At 41.2% G+C, this 22089-nt stretch overlaps 1 protein-coding gene across 7 annotated transcripts in view; it reads right to left on the bottom strand.

Moving 5' to 3' along the window:
• MCF2L2 (MCF.2 cell line derived transforming sequence-like 2) overlaps positions 1–22089 on the bottom strand; it is a 197943-nt gene that overhangs the window by 16864 nt on the left and 158990 nt on the right. For 6 of the 7 annotated variants that reach the window (XM_076341284.1, XM_076341286.1, XM_076341282.1 and 3 more), the window contains exons 21-27: positions 20080–20205; positions 14525–14746; positions 13067–13159; positions 12564–12642; positions 9202–9274; positions 5920–6029; positions 1747–1842 (exon numbers count right to left, since the gene is read on the bottom strand). In XM_076341284.1, the coding sequence (XP_076197399.1) occupies positions 1747–1842; positions 5920–6029; positions 9202–9274; positions 12564–12642; positions 13067–13159; positions 14525–14746; positions 20080–20205 (799 nt within the window). The remainder of the gene's footprint in view (positions 1–1746; positions 1843–5919; positions 6030–9201; positions 9275–12563; positions 12643–13066; positions 13160–14524; positions 14747–20079; positions 20206–22089) is intronic. The other variant, XM_076341289.1, reaches the window with a different exon arrangement.

Raw genomic sequence — 22089 nt, 5'->3', positions numbered from 1 at the left:
AACGTTTTGTACCCCGTCATATCCAGCCTGGGCAGACAGTTCAGCAATGTTTTGAGAATCCATGCTCCACTGCCGGTTGATATCTATCAGGCAATCTTGTTTTCCCCCTAGTTGTCTTGTTATTTTATTGTTTAAACCTTCCCTTTTATGTGTTCTGGACATGAACAGACACAGTGGGTCTGAACCAAAGTATGCTCAGCTCAGTACACCACCTCCTGCCACGGCCAGTAACAAATCCTTAGACAAAGGGGTCAAGAGCAGGACAAGTTCTTATTGCAGTAACTTCCCTGTTACCTTCTCACAGCTTCCCATCTGCCTTAACAGCCAGTCTGTATAGTGCTAACAGAGCTTTGCATCATCACTGCCTACAGAAATGACCACACTGCAAATCATCCAGACTATTTGCCAACTGGTTTCCTCTCAGCCAGGACCAGATTAGCAACTGAACAGCACAAGAAAGTGAAATGGGACATTGTGTAATGGAGGTGCTTCACAGGAATCTGAAGGAACCAGACCCAGCAAGTCTTTGAGCTGAGACTGCCTACGGCTCAGGGGGTATGAACTCTTCTGAACTGTGCTTTGCTGTCTGGAACGCGGAATGACTGCATAAAATGCAAGACATTTCACATGACAAGAAAAATTCAGAAAAAAGAGCAGAAGAGGCCCAAACCAAAACTGCAGATCCAAACTCACCCGAATTACTGCATTTCCGAAATCTGTATTTTGGAATTGATTTCCTCAAGTCACAGGATCTGAAAACCACTCCCTTTTTTGTATTCAGAACATTGAACTGGTTTGTCCATCTTGGATCTTACTACCAAGTGCAGCCTTAACCTTGCAAGCAGAATCTTATGGCTGCTCTGGCTCTTGGTGTGTTCTCATCTACTTTATAACATTGTCATTTTTATTCTTTCATCTTGCTTCTTCCTTCTTTGATGTTCACCCTCTCCATCACTGCACACTAACCCTTTGTCTCACAGAAGAAATATAATTTATCAGAACAGGAGAAAAGTCATATAATAATAATAAAAAAGTAATTACATTATCTTTTCAGAAAGTAATTGCAAGTAGTCATTCAAGTTAATTTCTATTCACATTTTTTTCTTTCCTCTAAAGTCTCTTCCTTGTACAGCCATCACAGGAACATGCAATGCTCTCTACTCATGGATATTAAGTGTCTTCTAAACATTTATGCACAAAGACTCAGAACACACCATTTTACAGTGTCATATAACATAATTAAGTAGAAATGGCAATAAACCCCAGATCATCTGAATTCCGGTTCCTCAGTGTTACCACTAGGCCATGGCTGAGCAACATTTGAAAAAACAAAGAGGTCCAACCAATGAACAATTTAACATATAAAAAGCTTGTGTAGGACAACACAATGATACTCTTCCCTTCAAGACAGTAAACTGCTGAAAGAAGTTAAGTTGATGGTTCAAAACATGTTCATGCTTTGGCCCTTGAGGGAAACTGGAAATAAACATTATTTGCACTGTGCACCAGTAAAAGATCCAACCAGTCAACTCAAAGGTTGCCTTGCCAACACTGCCGTGGGAGCAATTTTTGCTAACAGCGTCTTTGAGAAGGGGAGCCATATGTGTGTATCAGACAGGAGCATTTTGGTGAGATGCGGCAGCACTTTAGGAAATAGTGATGGATGGCACTATGGGATGGAGAGAACATTGTGGGAGTGCAGGAGACAGATGGCCAGAGACCAAATGCTGCATGGGTTGATTTTACCTTTGGGTGGAGCTCTGCGGTTGGAAAGACCTTGCAATGTGAATCGCTTTCTAGCAAGCGCTGTGCGCTCAAGGTTAAGGCTGGTGGAAGCATCAACTAGGAGAGAGAGGGAGAGGGAAGAGAAATAAGGAAGGAAGGGTCAGCTGTTCAGCTTATGGGAAAGGAAAGGTTAGCACTGGATGACAACTTAAAATAAATAAATAAATTTTGCTTCAGTTCAAGCCTGAGCAAGAGGTAATCAATTAGAAAGGTGACATGAGGTCAGGGTGATTAAACCAGCTGAGCCAAACAGAGCCCCTGGGTTGAGTTTGGCTCACTGAGTTTTAATGGAGAAAAACAACAACAAAACAAAACCAAAGAAAAACAGGTGAAGGGATGTAGCTCTCATCAAAGGAAAATACAGTTTAGCAGCAAGCTCATTAAAAAGGGTCTAGTGCCTTTTACTACGAAAATACATCATTGTGGTTGGAACAGCAAGGTTGTAGGGAAAAATAAGAGAAGCCTTGCAGTGCAGGACATGTACAGACAGACAGTGTTGCGAGCAGTCCCACTTCTGCTATCCAGTACTAGCACTGAAGAGTCTGCCATCATCAGCCCTGTGGCTGATACGCTCTCAGCCTTACCCGCTGAAGTCTTTCTAACAGCCTCCAAAGCTGGCATATAGTCATGCATTTGATCTCATGATTTGCTGGGATGTAAGGAGTGCCATGCCAGCGAAGCTTACATGCCAGGCTCCTACATGAATAAGCCAGTCATGCCACCTGACAGTCGCATAAGTCACAGATGGATCTAGGTCCTGAGACTCTGGGTTTGAAAGATACTCAGTTACTTGCACTGCAGGAAAGAGGTGGACCTAGATCAAACCCCCAGATCCATGCATTCCTGCCGAATTCTGCATCTTCCCCTTTCTTTGCATGGGCAGGTAGCACACAGAAGGTTTATGGCAATAGAGCAGGAGAAAAGCCATGTGTCGGCTGCCTGGTTCTGTGCCTTAGGATTTAACCACTAGCTTTCTCCTCCTCTTTATTTCATACGCTGCCAAGTGAAAATCATTAGAGGCACAAATGAACACCAGAAGTACAAAGGGAACATGAAGAGACAGTGAATCCCACACTGACGGACAAGCAACAGACAAACAAGCTGTGCTTCCAAAGGAAAGCGCATCCCATCACTTCCTGATTTGCAGCCAAGATAATCCAGCATCCGAGGTGCCTGCATGCATAGGTGGGTGAGAGATGAACAGATTTTAACAATACAGAAGTATTATGTCGGTGTGGTTCAGCTCCTTCCAGCCAGTGGCCTGATGCCAGCTTTGGGCCAGGCAGGTGCATCTGGTGAGGAACTGCTACGGAGCAGCATTTTCAGCTGTGGGGCTGCCCACAGGTGCACTGGGAAGCATTTGACTTTCAGACTGCTTGTGTTGGCCTAAGAGCCATTCCCTGCCATGGCTGCTCCCACTTCCAGGCAATCTTTGTAAAGATACTGTAGCTTATAAAGAATCCAGAAACTGGTATACAAAATATATTTACTTTCTGTTTGTGTACAGCAAAAAAATCCATAGTATTTGATTATCACAGAGTCATGCAGCAAGTACAACAGTGCATGTGTATAGGGGGAAGGTTTATATGCTAGTTCTTGAGCTATGCAATTATACCACTTCACTGACAGACCCCTTAGGATTTCACAAGTCCCCACAGCTTCCCAGCACCAGCCAATTATTAGAGACTGGTCTCTAAAGACATGTTGTCTCCACTTGAGTCATTTCAAACCTTTTCCTTTGTTCTGCAGGTGTACCAAATAACCCTGGAAACCATTTCCAAACATAATGAGGAATAGGTCCTGATGGGCAACAGGTTGAACATGAGCCGGCAATGCACACTTGTGGCAAAGGCGGCCAATATCGTCCTGGGCTGCATTAGGCAGAACCTTGCCAGCAGGTCTGGGGAGGTGATGATTCCCCTCTATTCAGCACAAGTGAGTCAAACCTGGAGCGCTGTGACCTGTCCTGGGCTCCCCGGTACGAGAGAGACATGGACATACTTGAGTGAATCCAGCGAAAGGCCATGAAGATGATTAAGGGATTGCAGTAGCTGACACGAGGAGAGAGTGGGAGAGCTGGGATTGTTCAGCCTGGAGAAGAAAAGGCTCGGGGGATCTTATGAATGTATATAAATTCCTGATGGGAGCGAGTAAAGAAGATGGAGCCAGACGCTTGTCAGTGGAGCCCAGTGACAGGATGAGAGGCAATGGGCACAAACTGACATATGGGAAATTCCATTTAAAAATAGTAAAAAACTTTTTTTACTGTGAATGTGGTTAAAGAGCGAGACAGCATCCCCAAGGCGATTATGGAGTCTCCACCCCTGGAGATATTCGGAACCCAACTCGACACGGCCCCGAGCAACGTGCTCCAATTGACCCTGCTTTGAGCAGGGCGGTTAGACTAGGTGGTCTCCAGAGGTTCCTGCAGGACTCGGCTCCCATATAGCTTCAAGTCAGTGAATCTACCAATCAGGTCCACACAAAATACTGTTTTATATGTAGATAACTCAATTACAGGCACTCATCCATAAGAATAATGAAACTGAAATAGCTTGCCAGTAGTGCCCTCCTCCTCTGTACTAGAAAGAATACAGTATTTTAAAATAATCTGCGTTCCGATTAACTACATAGATACCGAGAGTCAGTAGGTGGCACAAAAGAGCCAGGTTTGGCAGAGAACCAGACCATCCTGCTCGGGTGCTGCAGGCTAGCGCAGCCGTGCCCTCCCCAGGGGGCCGCAGCACGATTCCGCTGCACCTCCGAACGCAGGACCTAACCGTACATTTTTAAGACGAGTGCAGCCCCTGCGGAGTCCCAGCTAGAGGCTCTGGTGCCTCACAGGGACACAAAGTTTCGGTGGGACACCTAGAGCCGGATAGCTCCTCCGCTGGCTCTCTGCGCAGCGTCGTTTGCAGCCCAGGATGCACACGCACACCCTGAATCCCCCAAGAGAAGTGACTCACTGCTCGGCTCCGCGGGAGCAGCCGCATGCCGGAGGATGAGGAGGCCCTCGGCCCAGCTAGCAGGAGCTGCAGAGAGCGCCCTGAGGAACTGGGCATGGGAGAGAAGGCGGAAGAATGAAAATCGGCATATAGGGTGATGATCCCAGTTCCCACTCTCTCGTGTAAGTTGGACCAGTTATAAAACTCCAATAATTTTCCTGGAAATTTTTTTTTAAACAGGGTTTATGAATTTCAAATGAAAGTCTGCTTACCAACTTTTTTTTTATTTTTAAAAATCGTATTTTCTAAAAGGAAATTTTTACTGAAACAGGTTTTTAATTAATAAAATCTGATTTTTTTAATGAAGAATCTATAACTTTCTCCCCAGAATGAAAAGTTACTGCAATGAAAAATTTTTTGGTGAATAGCCTATTTTTCAAAGAAAAAAATATTCAACATTTTTTTACCATCTCTATTTATAAAGGGGCCTACTGTTACTTTAAGCCTGATTTTGACATTCATCTCTTAAGACCTCGCAATTTTCTTTTTTATATTATTAGAAAAGTCATTGCTTTAACATTTCAAAATACTACCTAAAAGAGAAACTGATGTTGAAAGATTTTCTGTTCCTGCTACTGCCTCATGACATCCAGTTTCTTTTTAGTGTTCATTTTAACCTACATTGTACAGAACACATCTATTATATTTATGGCTTCAGATAATGGAGGGACTTTCAGTGATCGCATGTGTGTTTATTTACTATACACTAGAGGGGAACCTATACACAGAGGAGGCAAAAAAAATCTCTTCAACATAAAGCAAGGAAATTTGTTAACAAAGTCCATTGACAATCTAAAAATTAAATATGGCTAGAAACCAATTTAGCCAGGATATAGAAGGTTAAAATACACATACTATCCCCCCCCGAAATTCTATTTTTAAAAAACACAAGTTGTATAAAGAGCGCTGTAATGCATCAAAACTCAGACTTAAAAAATCCTAAACCGGTAACACTTTTTGGTGTTCAAGAAGTATCACCGTACAGTCACTCAGCTTTGTAGCACTCTTTTTTTGATGTTGAGTTTAAACAACATACATTTAAAGTATCCTCATCAAACTCTAGAAATTAGTGTGCAAAAATAAAAATATTACCCTTTGGAAGCAAAAAGCTCTGTGTCAGAACTCCTACCTCTCTTTTGTCTGGAGCTGGGACTGGAATTCCTGTTTTTGTTGTTAGATGCTTCCACGTTTGATGTCTCAGATTTGTTTTCATATATACTTGACGACTTCCTGCTATACCTTTGGACAAAAGAAATACAGAAATAGTTACATTCCTGCTTAATACCTAACCGAGCACTAAGCATTCTTTCTTACCCTCAGATATGGAAGCCTAAGGACAGGTTTTAAAATTGTGTGCACTATAAATTCTGCATCTGTGTAGGCAGGTACGGTGGAAAAAGCCATTCTAGCCCCCGCCTCCTTTCCGTACCACACAGTAAGGGATGTCCTTAGTGAGAGCTGAGAAGGGAAAAATGGAAGAACAAACTGGTTAAGTCTGCACAAGCTCTTCTTGCAAGTGCAACAGATTTGGAAGGAAGGGGTAGGAAACCAGGTTAGAAAAGAGGACCCCAGTTTTCCATCCTTTGCAGCATAAGTATATTCGACTCCAGGAGAGAAATGGGTACTGGATGGTCACGTAGAGGTCATACCATGCTTAGAGGAACATTCCACTGGCTCCAGGATCTCCCAACTTCTGTTTCTTCTGCTCTTTGAAAACATTCATCCAAGTGGGATATCCCTATCTACAGCTGAACCACAGACGAGGGGAACCGTCTTGCCAGATTTGCACAGGTACCGGCCCTTACCGGTCTGTAATGGGAATGACCCCCCCTGCCCCAGGTTTGTAGGGCATTCGAGCTGCAAGATTTTCTTATCCTCATTGTTTTGCAAATGTCTGGTGGTTTAATTTGAGTGTTTGACTGTTATCCTTGGCAGACTGAATGTTCCACACATTTCATCTACACACCCGACATACTCTTTCCCAAAATGCTCATTATTAACATGTATCAGCAATTACACTGCTGTTTACAATTAACATATGAACTGTTATACTTAACATTCATAGGGTTTGTCTTGCTGTATCATTAAAAATTTAAAAACATTTGGAATACTAGAGATCTGTGAATACCTTTTATAACTACAAGGCAGCCTGGGACTCATTGCTTTGTATTTGAACCTCTGACCTGTTTCTGATGGAACCTTAACAGGGGCCTCTGTTACCTCCTGTACTAAATCAAAATGTGATTTTACAGCCTGATGTCAGGTCCAAAATGGGGCTCAAAATAAATACGGGAACAAATCCAAAGCACACTCACATTTCCTTATTCTTTTTTCTCTGTTCCTTCCCAGCTAGGCTGAGATAACTGTGAAACATGCAGCTGACAGAGTTAAAGATTTACAGCTGTGAGAAAGACACCAAGAAAACACACGAGCTTCTCTGAAACAGCATCTGCAGTAAAACTCCAAGTGTTTGTGTGTATCTATGTGCACAGGATATTTTTACATGGACGTATGACTGAATCAGTCATTTCCAAGAAAGCAGATAGTTAAGCAGTTAGAACATAGTCTATTTAAGTTTCATATTTTTAAAGAGATTAGAAAACAATACAAAGGGATCAGTTTGTTATCACTGAAATGCAGCAGCCATCCCTTGAGAGAGATACAGCAGCAACAGATACCACAAGGCATCTCATTTTAGGATTAAACACTGAAACTTTGGGGAAGAATTTACAGAGAGATAATTTAAATAGATTGAACAGGACTTAGGGACATCCAGTAACCGCCTGCATTAAGGGCACCGGCTCTAAGTGTCTCTTTTGCAGACACCTCAGCTCCAGTCCTGAGTCAGCCCAGCCCTGCCTTACCTCATGGAATTGCAGCCCCAAGCGCTGCGACGGCATATAAACAAGTAAAGGAGATAGTCTTTGAACTGTCATTGAACAGATATGGCTCAGGGACAGGAGAGTGTTCTGCAAACAGATTTCCCCAATGTCACAGTACAGGTTTGACAACTCCCAATAAACAGTAGAGTCACTGTTACACATGGGCAACCCAGGAGAGGATGTCTATTGGTTAGATAAAACCTCAATAATTAATTGGCCTCCAACCACTGGCAGAGCACTGATGATGCTGGTTGCTTTTTAACTAATACTGTCTATCACTGGCTTACTTATAGCGCCTTTCACAACTGGGGCTGCTCAGTCATGTCAGTCATAAAGACAGACTACACCCATGTGGGTGGCTATCACAAAGTCTAGCTTCCTCCTTCCTCTCCTTGCCTCCACCCAGCATCCCAAAACAGGCTGCAGAAGAGGCTCCACAGCCTGAGAATTCTGGATCCACTACGTCACATCAGCCAGTGCAAAGACACCTTGTGCTGCAATTTCCCTGTCCTTGCTTCTCTCTGAGACACGTATTACAGAGGATCAAGGTGGCCTCAGTTTATAGTAGCCAATAGGACACTCTGTACTCTTTGTTCCATTCATGAAAGCCCGGGGCTTTGTTCTTTCATGAAGACTTACCATACTCTTCCTCACCCTATAATAACCCAGCATTTGGAGCAGAAGTATGTAACCTCTCCTTCTCTGGCATAGTTGGCAGAGTGAGGACAAGCAGCACTTAATTTTTCCTTTGGTTTAATCCACTCTAGGACAAATAGCTAATCACATGGCCTTTCTTCCTGGAGTTAATTAATTTTCTGTTGACATATTTTGTCTATAATTTCTGCTCTGAAAATTCTCACTTTAAGAGCTTTATAAGAGGGACATACATCTGGATTGATTTGAAACATTTTTGTGATTGCATTTCGTATTTCACTAGAATAATTTTCTCCTATCCCCAAGGTGGTTTTGCTGAAAGATTTTCACCCTTAAACCTTTTCAGATTAAACCTTAAACAAAGCAAATGTAACCAAGCCTAGAGAAAATATGGTGCAGGATTAAGAGCACTGCGTCTGTTTAAAATTTCTTGCATTGAGTTGTACAACTCTCAAAGGCTGGCTGTGTTACCTGGAGTCTCTTGGTTTCATTGATCCTGCTAAAATTTTATAGTGATATGCCATGCCAACTTGCATTAAACTTGCCCAGCAATTGGGTCATTACAAAAATTTGCTGACAGCTCCATTTAACGTCCTAGAAATGTTCCAATACATTTTGTCTAAACTTGAGTTAATCCGGAGCATATGGTTCTTTTGCAAAACCAAATTATCATCTTTGAAATGAATTCTGCATTGTGATTTTTAGTTTCCCCATGAACAAAACCTTTATCTGCATTTACATGTCTTTAAAGAATTTGAAGACAATCGAAGTTCGTACCCAGGAAGCTAAACACAGAAAACGAAGAATTTAGGTACTGCAAAAGCACAAAGGCAAGACAAAACATGGCCCTGATATGCCATGATAGCTGTGGTTACCTGCTTGCATTGGAGGAATCCATTGGTGCATGGTATACACTCTCGGTGATTCTTTGGTGCAGTTGACTTGCTTCTGTTAAAGAAAAAGTAAAAAGAAATTGCTTCAAATTGTATAAGTTGCTTCCTTGTTTGCATAGAAGGTGGGCAAGAGAGAGAAATAGGAGAGGAGAGATTTTGACTGCTGCTGCAATCAAAATGGAATACTCATGCTTGAAGAGAAAGGCATATGGTGTCTTAAAGGCTGAAAACTTAGCTCACCCAAACAGCTCTTCTACCCAGATTTTTTCAGTGCAGAAGAAATTTCTTCCCCTACCACCTTCTCTTTCCTCTGTACCTCTTCCTAGCTCACTGCACAACTTGGATCTTGGGAATGGACCTATTGGCTTTTTTCCCAGAATACAAGTTTTGCGGCTCACAGCTTTTTCTGGATTTAGCAACACATGTACATCAGTCCTTTTGCACACGCAGACATCCAGTACAAAATATCCCCATCCCTCTGAAGAATGCTTTTGCTCAGCATCCTGGACCAACAGCAATAATAAAATGTGATTCAGATGCCATTTGTGCACTCTTTTTGCATAGCTGCAAGGTAGCAACAGACTCATTTGTATCTGTGTCCAGTAGCTGCTGGGTGGAGAAAGATAGTAAGAAAGATGCTGACAACCTGGTTTTCAGGGCCAGGAAAGTCAGGCATTATTAACATGTATCAGCAATTACATTGCTGTTTACAATTAGCATTCTTCAGACACTGAGAAGCGAGGAAGCAATGGAAGGAGCTGCTTTCAAACTCTCAGATAGCTGAGATCCTGGGGCTATTTCACTCTGGAAGAAGATGAAGCTCCAGTCAATGAGAGGAGAACAGACAAAGGGACAGGGGCAGCACTGGAAGATTAAACTTGAAGTCTTTTGTGGGTGGGAATGCTGGGAGAAAGGAGAACTCTGAGTGGGGAGTCAGAAGTAGCTCCATTCCTGGTTTTGGCAACAGATTCACAGCCTTGCACATACCTCTTAAGCCGCATCCATAATTCCTTTGCCTGCACGAGACAATTATGCTCTTTGGGATCGACGGATCAAGGCGTTACCCAAAGCCTTGTTAGCATTCCGTGCTCACTGCAGTATACGATAGGGGGTGTGTATACACTAAGTGTTTGGACACTAATGACTCATATGTTATGCTATTTATCACATACTTTTGGCCACCTTCTTTGCCCTTTACTCACTCATTCATCTCAGCTGGTTCCTTCCAGCATTCCAACCCCCTGTGCAACTCCTAACAACAGTCATTAAAAACAGCCCAGGCAAACAAATGTCTCCCTCTTCCTTCTCTCATTACAACGCACAGTTGGAGAAATATCCAGTCTTGGATTAAGCATGAATTAAGGCCTCTTCTTTCATGAGTCACTGGAAATAGAAACAACCGTTTAAAACCACAGGTCAAAGCATTTGCTTCCTGCCATCAGTATTGTAATAAGGGCTTTGATTCATGTGATCATTTGGGAAAAGGCAATGGAAGAGTTGCAATAGCATATAAGATACAATTTCTGCCCTCTGGCTGCTGTTCTGCTGGATTCACAGTGAAGTAAAGCTTGACTTTGCTCATAGAGTCATGAAAGTCATCCTTAGAAGTTCTCAAGACCAGATTGGATAAAGTCTTGAGTAACCTGTTTTGACCAACAACTGACTCTGTTTTGAGCAGGATGTTGGACTATGATGTTCTGAGGTCCCTTGAAACCTGAAATATTCTAGGATCTTATGATCTTAAGACAAAAAAATAAAGAATATCAAAATATAAATCTTTTCAAAAACTTTCAGTCTTGATTCCTGCATAGTTTTCTCTGGAAAATGCATAGTAACTCTAGCATATAGGTCTTGTATGCTACAAAGATTTCACAAATGCTCATCTGGGTGACATACAAGCTTCATTTTCTTTGCCTAGAAATACACATGGAGGATTAGCACTCTATCCTATTAAACACATACATTTTCTCCATAAGCTACTCTTCTCTTCTGTGATAGCCTAAGTAAAGCCAGCTTTTATACTTCAGAAGTAAATATTACAAACCGTATCAGAGAGTCCCTAGATCAAGTCCTGAAACTGCACTGATAAGAATCTTGACTTCTTTCCTCAGCAGCTCCTGCTGAACCGACCACAATGAAATTCAGAATGAAAAGAAGAAAGGATGAAGACAAGAATAGTAACAAAAGACCTGAGTAGTAAGCATTGTAAATAAGTGTATTGTTATGGGTTGGATTAAATTGCTGAGGCTAATGTGCATAGTTGTTTCCCTCCACTTAAGGAGGTTGTAAGAACTCATTGTCTTTGTGAAACAGACAATTAAAATAAAGGTGACCTCTAAAGTTAAAGCACAGGCATAGGTTTCCACCTGGGACAAAGTCTGCTTAGGAATCTGAAGGATGTGGGTGGAGAGGCTTTGCTTGCATTGCTTTAAAGAGAGGTGTGTGTGTGAGAGAAGCAAGGTGACAGGTCAAGGTGAGAAGCAACACCAGGGCACAGGAAAAGTCTGTATTGGACACAGCTATGTTTTTTTGTCCTAAGAGAGCCTGAAAAATGGCTTTTAGGACTCTGTACGTTCTTGTTCATAAACAGAATAGTATCTCAGATAGTAAGAGAACATAGTGATGAAAGCTATCTGGAAGAACCTAACTGAATTTTGTCTGTCTTGGGTTCAATATCTTACATAATTATATGTAATTATTTTAGGTAATTATGTGTGTACTAATCATTCATGTGTTGAGCATGTCACAAGTCACCTTCATAGTGACATCTCTGTGAGAGAGGGAAATGTCATTAACCATGTTTTACAGGGAGGTCACTAAGATAAAAAGATGGGATAACTGACTGACATTTAAAACATAAGGCAGGCGACTAGATTTAAAATAAAAACCCTCAAAAACCACACAAAGCAAAACAAGCAATAGGACCGAAAGGAACAGTTGCTGTGTCTGGTCATGTATGTAGAAGGAGATCTTTTGTGTCAGGTCATGTGAGAAGGCACAGAGTGAAGACTGGGACCCCATCTCCTCACATGCTGATGTAAATGGATGTTTCTAGGGTTGCGGCTTGAGAGGGAGAACAGAGGAAAATCATGTTCCTCGGAATAACTGTGAATGCAGTAATTATTCATGACGTTTCTAAAGTTCTAAGAAATTTTCTTTGATCAGGACAAGCATTTAAATCCCAGCAATGCTGCAACCACCCAACTGATCCTCACATAGAAGATCTGTACTTGCTGATTTCACTGGTGGTACTGGACAGCACTGTAACTCATCCCAGCTCCATGTTGTCACACACAGCTACATAAGGAAGGCAACATTACCAGATCTTGCTCTGTGTGTCCTACCTCTACATGCTTCCAGTTGTCCTGTCAGGACTTTGCGAATCTCTGAAATCCAGGTGTTTTTCAGCTCAACAGAAGATGCCTGAGAACACAAGAGGAAAAGGCAAAGCAGATCTAGTTGAAGCATGCTGCCAATCACTTGGCTGCCCTAACCTACATTTGCTCTCGATTTCCCCAAGGAATGAAACACTGTGGCCAGCTTTGAGCAAAGCAGAGGATGCTCTTCAAGATGGAAAAGTTACCATGAATCTAAGGTCCTGTCCTTGCTTTTCTGTCCAGCATTCCAAGTAATTTTCCACTTCTTTGTTTCCTATTTTACCCCAAATCATGACCATTTTCACAATGATAAATTGGTAATTTCAGTGCCAACACAACAATGAAGCTTCCAATGGCTACTGCTTCTTGAGCGTACCAGACAGTGAAAGTCATGAAACTGAAAACTTTCTTAAAAACAATTCAATTGAAAGGAAGTATAGTCCTTGGGAAAAAAAAAGGACTGTTGTTACCTGAATGATATAGACCTCTTCTCTGCCATTATACCAGATCTCAAACTTCTTGTTATCCCCTTTTACATTTTCTGTAATGCCCACAGTGCTCATCTGTTTCAAAATAGAAAAGAAGAAGCCAGAATCTGGTAAACGTCAATAGTCTTTAAACTCTTTATCCTCTGAGAAGTGTTTTTAAAAGGCTGCGTTCACTTCTGCACCTTAGGGAGTCATTAAAAGTAAAATTCAGAACATGTTATTTCTCAACATCTAATTTATCATTCATCTTTTTGACTGTTATAGGAAAAATTAAAAAAAAAATATTTAAGTGCTCAAATGTAACACAAGCTAATGTCTGATCACGAGTTTATCCTCTTTGCTTTTTTTGCTTGAGCTGTGGGTCAGTTTTCAACCCTATCCTGGCTCTTGTCCACCTATACAAATTTTCAGTTTGAGGAAGATGGTATTTTCAACTTGCCATCACCGACCTTTTGAGGTGGGAGAGGAAGAGGGATGGAACAGGGCTTTGTGAGATTTAATGACTCATCTGCAAATCCAGACAACACAAAAAATTCAATATAGTTTCAGGAAAATTTAAAAAAGAGGTGAGCAAGGAGCTAAGTGCCTAACTAGGCAAGATGAACAAGGAACTGAAGAAAATAATTCTAGATTTCGTAAATGATAGATTCTTAACCACAATTTTGAAGTCCAGCTGCTACTATACTTACCAGCTTCCCATCTTCTTCCTGTATTTGTTCATCCCCCTTGTTCTGATTTGCCTCAGCATTAGATTTGAAGATTTAAACAGCTTTGATTATGTCATCATTCCTGCTATCTCCACAGAAAGAAACTTCAAATGTTTGTATGAATTGGTTCACTCCTTGAGCCAGGTTCTATTACAACTCCTGTCTGGTTCCCCGGTAATAAGTTTGCAGCGTCACACTTGATGACCCATGTTAGTTGTCTGAAGTCACAAGTGTCACACCAATGTGCTTAAAGGGAACATTTGGCCGGCTTGTGAATCTCAGCTTAACAGAAAATGTCCTGACTCATATCTGGAAACATCACTCTTGCAAATAAAAGGGCACTTCTACTGCACTGTGATTCATCTGTAGCTATTATCTGTTCAACTGATGTCAACAGTAAAACTCGCGATAGGACTGAACTTGGAGGATGCTTATAGGCAGAACAATGAGACAAGCAGGTCCATTCAGTCTTGCTTCTCTTTATGGGACGCAGGGCAACAACACACAAGGTGCCCGTTTGTATCGAGTTGCAAAACCAACGTTCATGTCTGGAGCTGCAGAACATATGGCTGGGTCTGTCTCCAGATCAAAACTAAATGGGAGCTTTCATTTAGTCAGGATTGCAAGATAGCTCCAGATATGTGTACCTTCTTCAAGTCTCCACATGGAAACATCCCCATGTTGTGAGAACACCAGATTTATTTCTCTCCCCCACCATTACCACTTTTATTACCTTTAATGAATTTTTGAAGCTGTATGAAGCCGTCTTCTCATGGCCATCTGTGTTCTCCTCCCGTTTCTTGCAGAAAAGTAGTATCTTTGTATAGAGGAAGAGGTGTCTCTGCATCGGTTTGAATCTAGCCAAGTCCTTCACCTTGTTGTGCCCTTTCTTGTGGTCAGTCCACACATTGAATGAACCTTGCATCAACAGCTTGCCAAGCTCGCTGACGTCTCCCTAGCAAGCAAGGAAAAGAGAGAGCCTACATCATGTTCAAACTAGGGTAATCCCAGGCACAGTTCTTTCCCCTAGTGGTGTTTAAGCTTCCAGGCAGAGGCATGTGCCTAGGCATCCTTTGTGTTGGAGAGTAGACATGTTACAGCTGGAATCCGACCTGCACGTCTCCTTGCTAGACCTGTGTGGTTTCTTCATATAACCATTAACCCATTGTTTTCCATGTCCATAATTCCCAGTTTGTCTCCCCATTCATAGTTAGTGTCTAAGGTCTGTCTCAGGACTTCTTTGGATCTGACACACAGGCTGTCCCCTCTGATGACCTGAGAGGAAGCATCTTCTGACAAGAACTGGGTTTCAAGACTCCTGACTCCAAGGCAGCATGAAGGCCCAGTGCAGTCCAGATATCCAAGCAAAGGCCTTGGCTCTGAAAGATCTAGGTTCAGTTTCTGCTCTGCTATGAGCTGCTTCTATCCCTGGGCAAAACCTTGAAAGATGCTTAGATGTCTGAAGACGCAGATTGGTGCCTAGAGATATGTAGGTGTGTAATTCCCTCCCATTGCAAAATAGTCTTTAAAAGCTTTGTCAATAGTTTCTCGGCTCACCATCTGCAAACTATGCAATGCTGCACATCCTTGGGCAAAGGGGGAGAAAATGCACCAAGGAGCCATAAAAGTACCTGAGGGAGAGTGAAACTAAGCAGGAACCAGACCTTTCTAAGTTAAAGCCCTTGTCTAAGGACCACTGATGGGTAAATACTTCAACCGATATAAATATTTGGCTCAGATGCCACCAGCACAAACATTTATAGCACAGTTAAGTACCAAAGAGTGTAGCAATGTGTGGATAGAGGACATGGCAACATCTATATGGTAATGGGCTTCAACAAATAATGATAAACGTAATTATCCTAGCAGCAAGTTTTTCTAGGAGTGCTTTGTATAATAAGTTGAGGGAATAAGCTCAGTGCATCATTAAAGCACTTATTTTCAACATCTATATGTTCCATTGATGATATGGTGAAGATGTTGGCTTCAAGTGGAAATGTCTGATTTCTTAAACTATGGATTGCAACCTGTTCTCCCTCTCACTCCACATCCTCTACCCTAGACCCAACTGCAAAACCAGGGTTTGATTAGGTACTTTTCCACTCCATATCAGGGTATTATTAGACTCTCCAAAGCATTCAAAAAAACCCCAGTAATTTCTATAACAGTCTCTCATCTCTAATATATAGAGTTGGATTTTTTATTTGTGCATACAGGACTGTGTGTGTTTGTATTTATATGTGCACGCAGGTGTAAACTGCAAGCCTGTGAAAAGCATATGGATGAGATGTAAAGCTAAATAGAAAAACCAAACATTTTTTCTACATAGTTCTGACAATGGTGAGAGGCTCCGGTCACTCCAGGCACTGTTCAATATGGCATTGAGATCCAGCAGCTCAGTTCAACTCTTGTGATAGGTCCATCTCTTCAATCTTGGATCTAGGATTGGGATTATAGCAAGTGAAGTGGGAGGCTACCGCTGCAGAGAGAAAGAGGATGGACAGGGACGGCAGTCTGCAGCAATCCCACAAAAGACTTTGAGTATTAGCCCACAAGCCCTGGACTCTCTCTTCAGTGTGGGCAGCAAATAGAGAGGAGGACACTGTTTCTGGTAACTTGTGCTAGTGGACAGCAATATTTTGTCCTAAAGGAAGTTTATTTAAAATGGAGGATTTGATCACTATCTCAAGTATAATTATTCCCTGTTAGAACAATACACTGTATCTCATGTTTATGGAAGATGAGAGATACATATGAATGGCTTAAGTGCCATATAACTCATGGACAAAATACCCAGGCCAGGTGGTATACAAATGTTAGGATGGTAGTAGGAAACATCTCTAAAGCTTATGCTCTCCAAGCTTTACTCTACTTTTTTTGTGGCTTTGCCTAAAAATAAACAAAACCAACCCCAAACTTACATGTTAGCAATTTCTTACCCAAGAGTTCAGCTCCTCACGTCTGCGTGTGCACAGGTCCAAGAAGCAGAGTATCCTATGCAATTAGGAGCATTCATCAGCTGCCACAAAACCTGCTTTTCTGCTGGCATAATATCCTTCTCTGAAAGGTGTTCTAAGCAAGTATTTCTATCATGCCTGTGTGGGAAAGACTCCACAAGATGGGGTGCGGTTTCATGAGCTATTGGAGGTGTTTATTTGGCATCACAGCTGAGCACCTGGGACAGGTGGAATGGGGAGAAGAAATTATTGGGTTCATCCTCTTTCACACTTTCACCCCATTTAATAATCATGTAACAAACCATCTCAGGAATCCTGTCAGCATCGGGCTACATAGCAGCCATGTTCCACTTTGTCATGTCTTTTGGTTCAGCTAACAAAGCAGAGGCAAAAATCTAGTCCTTGGAGCTACTATCTGGCATTCCATGGAAGGCTGGCAAATTCAAAAGTAGAAGCTGAAAAGGAACAGGAACGCTCTGTTGAATTCCTCAGTATAAAACTACTCTGAGATTTGAAAGTAAGGAATAGGCAAAAGGATGACCGCAACATTTACATGGATAGGAGTCTGGATAGATCCCCTCTGCTCAGGATAACGTTACTTTTCTTGGAGAAGCTCTTCTGCCCATCAGAACTTACGGAACTGTTTAAAAACAATTTTTTGTAAAATTGCTAATTACATACATTTAAACTGGGAAACAGAGGAGGAAAGCTACCTTTCTCTTTGGGGATGCATCAGAAACAGTGGAAACTGGGGAAGTAAAAGACGTGCTGTATCCATGAGCTTCTCATGCCCATGTTGACTGGTCCAAGTCTGCAATAATAATATCCAGGCTTTAAAGAGTCTTTCTAAAATGAATCTCTGAGACACTCAGAATTAGCCATAACCAGAATGATTTAGAGAAGCTTTCACAAGCTATTTCTCCTGACACCTAGAACGCTGTAAAAGACTCACTACTGAAACCAAATGGACTCGAACCAGAAAAACCACACAGGAAAAGTCCTATCTTTCCTGCAAGTACAGATGAAGACTTGATTGTTTCAAAAGAGAAACTGTTGAACAAGGTAACGTGTTCAGCAATGTGCAAGTTACCAGTTTGTACAGCAGTTGCTGGAAACCCCAGGAGGAGCCAGCAGGCTGTCACTGCAACCAGTGATTCAAAAAGTCACATCAAGCAAAACCACGTTGAGTGCTGAGAACAGTGGCACCAGGATAAAGACACCTGTCCCTAGAAAGTCCATAAAAGAAAGTCTGGAGAAACCTGAAAGCGGCAGAGATGTGTCTCGATGTTCATTTATACTGCTCCAGGAAAAACTTTTCACAAAACAAAAGTGCTAGAAGGGAAAGTTTGTCTACTGTGATGGAAAAGTGAACACAAGCTTTGCCACTGGCTCTAAATAAAATAAAACAGCTTCCCAAGAGTAGGAAAACTAAAAGGAAAACTGACTACTAAAGTGGACCAGGTTTGTTTTCATTCTCAGGAAATACAAATAGGAATAAAACATACAGAATTAAGATTATTTTACCATTCAGCTTTAGAGGTCTCAATGGTTTTATCAGTAGTAAATATATTTGGACAAATCCTCATCTGTAGTGAGTCACTTTAAGCTGTTGGCTTATCTCTCTCTATTTAAACAAAATGTATAGCTGACAATACTCTTTTACATCCAATTACACCAGCATAAAATATTTCATTTTAAGACCAGTGTTTTCTTTTGTGTTACTGAAATTAAGATTTGTTCAGTGAAGATTCAAAAATATATAGCACTTCTGCTCCATCAGAAGATATATTAGTAAAGAATTCTTTAAGAACTTTCAATGGCAGAAACAGTCAGATGCTGGATTTGACCTTGTATGTTGGAGAAATTAAAAAGCTAATGAACTATTCCTGTTCAGCCAACAAATCTGAATATAGTAGGCTTCCCCTACCTTGAGAAAACCTGGAAAAACTGCAAATTAGATGGAAAACATATCAAAGAGATACTGCTAACCTAAACTAAGCATGAAAATTTCATGCTATATTCTTAATCTAAACCCAACTGTTAGCGCAAAGACATACAGCGCAAGACCCCACTGATCAATTCATAATGGGCGTAGCTCATAGCTGTGCAGAAGGCTGGGGTAAAGTATATGCTTTACTTAAGTTCGTCAGGTTTGGGAGACCTAAGTAATGCTTAGGACCTGTGGTGTTTCTCTGATCCACAGGCACTACAGCTGGTCTATGTGTTTACTAATATAACAAGGTGGCCACTGCTTTGCATTCAACCCAGTACAGCTACTGCAGGGTAAGAACTCATATTCTCATTTCAAATGTAATGCACAATCCACAGGAGCGTCTCCAACTGTGTACTGCAGTGGATCTATGACATACAGCCGAGCAAGCAGTTAAATTCATTTATAAAATAATGCTGACAGAGGGCATGGTTTCCTCAGCTACCAGATGCAGATGCACTTGCACAAAAAAGAGAACTATAGAAATTTAAACTCCTGAAGCCATTCCGTCCTGCAAAACACAGAATAACTCTTCCCACCCAGACACAGTCAGTATAGACCCCAGCACTTTCTCGGGAAGTGACTTTCTGCACAAAATACTGTTTTTCTGGTGTCCAGACTAAACCCTGTTACTCTGATCTAATAATTCTTTAAACCCAGCTTCTCAGTACATTTTTTTTTCTTGACATTTTCACCCTGCAACTATTTCAAAATAGGCAACCCCGTCTCCCTCAGGCCTCATTTTGTCAGGCATGTTTCTCCTTTATGTGTCAATCACTTCCACTTCTCACTTAAGGGCTCATTTTCTGTAGGGAACACTAGTTCTTGAAAGTCATATGACTTCAGTGGAGCTTCAGCAGAGAGATATATACATTTGTGGCCTCTGAATTGTACTGTGGTTGTTATTTCACATTTCAGATAATGAGTTTGCCGGTCACTGGGATGGATTCTATTACCCACTTTAAATGGAAGCCAAATTTTCCTCCCTAAGTGCAAAAGATTTGGAAACACTTGAGTTGCATAGCAGTCACAAAATTTCAGCAAATTTCTTAAGTTGTGTCTGTCACACTTGCTACCTCTCACCTACAAATGAGTTTTGGGTGTGATTACTCAGAAGGACCGCATTTGTCCCAATTCCTCCACACATTCACACCCCCTCCTCCACATGACAGGTATGTTGACGTGTATTTTTGGTCACCACAACATGCCACTTGGGTGGCATCCTTCAAGAATGTGGCATGGGCTCCTGCAAACTGTACCAGCCCATGGGCACAGCATGATCAATGATGAGAGGAACATCGGATGGGTCAAGACCAGAATAAGAGCAACAGCAAATAATACCTCATATCCTGTGATTGCTATCTGGTGCATGGAGTCATTTACTGATTTGATGATATCAAGCATCGTGGCGAGGGCTTCTTCCAATTCAGCGGTACCCTCTGAATTCTTGCTGCACTTCAGCATTTCCTGATTAAAAAAAAGACGTGAAAACTACTTGAAAACTTCTTATACCAGAAGCCACCATAAGACAATCCTCCCTGAAATTTGCATTGCATAGCCAAAGTAGCAGAACTATAGGAAAAAAAAAGAAAAGAAAAAAACCAAAACCAAACAGGACATTCACCAGGATTGTCACTGAGGATGTACATTTTGACCTTTTGGACATTTTCAAGTTTTATGGGTTCATTTAAGATGAGACAGGACCATTCTGACATATTTACAATGAACTTTTTGCATGTCACAAAACTACATCCAGGTTTTTTTCACTCCACATCTGCTAGAAAAGAAACTCAATCTTAATATAATGATTCCAGGTGTTAGAGAATTCACCATTTCCCTTTGCAATTTGTTCCACAAGGTACTTATTACCACTGTTAAAAATATAATTAATTTCTAGTCTGAATTGGCAGGTTTGATGTTCCACTCATCAGGTCGTAGCAAGCTCTTGTCAGATAAATTCTGCATGGGAAGAAGTCGCTTCCTGTGTAGATGCTTGTAGACTTATGCCCAAACCATCTCACAAATCTCTCTTCCTTAAATTAAATGAGACTTCTTTAACCTATAAGACAGGTTTTTCAGCTGTTAATTTTTTTGGGGGGAAATAGGCCAGATTACTATAGATCTTCCCCACCTCTTATTCTCTACCTCCGCACTACAATCTACAGATCTACATTTGCAAATTTGAAAACCTTTTTTGAGAGATAGTAATTTTGAAGAGCAATGCTGACCTCTAGTAAAAATTCAAACATTATATTCCGCTTGAAATAAGGGAAGTTATTCCATCTTCCAACCCTTGCACAAGGAACAAGAGACAAAGTTCTGGACAAGTTAAGAAGCATGTGCCCAAAGCAAAGAAACAAACAAAACCTTTTGAGGGCTCAGTTCTGTAATCACTTCACATACAGAGATGCTATTTAGAGTTCCAAATATTTAGGGCCAAGTACTTACATAGCCCAGTACAGTTCCTTACAAGGATGACTTTTCTTATTTGTCTATGTGCCTTTTGCTTGAAAAGTTCTAGTCATAGCTCAGGACTTAATTCTCTTCTTGTAACCAACGGTTATAACCTATGAAAATCCTGAAAGACACTAAAATCTTCATTTTAAATGAAATTAAATGCCTTGCCTCTTGCTCTTCTGCCTACAGAGGAGCCCTGAACCTGATTCAGATGCGCAGATTGTTTTTTCCACCTGAGATCAGAATCAGACTCTGTATCTTTGCTAAAAGCATCTAGGGAAGAAAAGGTTAACAGATACAAACCCACATATAGTTGGTACAGTCTTGAGAAGACATGAATCTCAAAACAGCTGGAAGATCCCAAGACTACACCATAGAATTTGAAACCAAAGCCAATTGGGATTCCCACCATTAAACAGAAAAAGTAAGATGACTGTAACCAAAAGTAGTAAGATAACATTACTGTCACATATAGTGACCTGTGATTTTGATGTTTGGAATCTGCATCCATTAATCAGCTGAAAGAATAAGTTTATTGGTTGTTAATGAGACAATAGTTCCAGTGACAGAATTCATAACCAAATAACCATTTTATTAATCATTATTGACTTGTCTCTGCCCTATATATCTACAAGTGGAATGAAAGAAGTCTTTGGCTGGATGCAATTTTCACTTCAGAAATGCAAGCTGTGAAGAAACTAAGAAATAAATTATTGTAATAATAGCACCTCACTAAGAACTGTACAGTAATTGAGTTTAGTTTTGTTTCCTTATGCTAACTACAATGTCAACAGAAACTATGCTCCAGAAATACACCTAGGAATGAATCAAGACTCTACTAACTTTAGTAATCTTTATTATAGTAAAGAATTAGATCCCTTCAGCAGGGATGGC

This window comes from Aptenodytes patagonicus, chromosome 6 (assembly GCF_965638725.1).
Source record: "Aptenodytes patagonicus chromosome 6, bAptPat1.pri.cur, whole genome shotgun sequence".
In the NCBI taxonomy this organism is placed as follows: Eukaryota; Metazoa; Chordata; class Aves; order Sphenisciformes; family Spheniscidae; genus Aptenodytes; species Aptenodytes patagonicus.
This window is presented reverse-complemented; position numbering and strand designations above follow the sequence as displayed.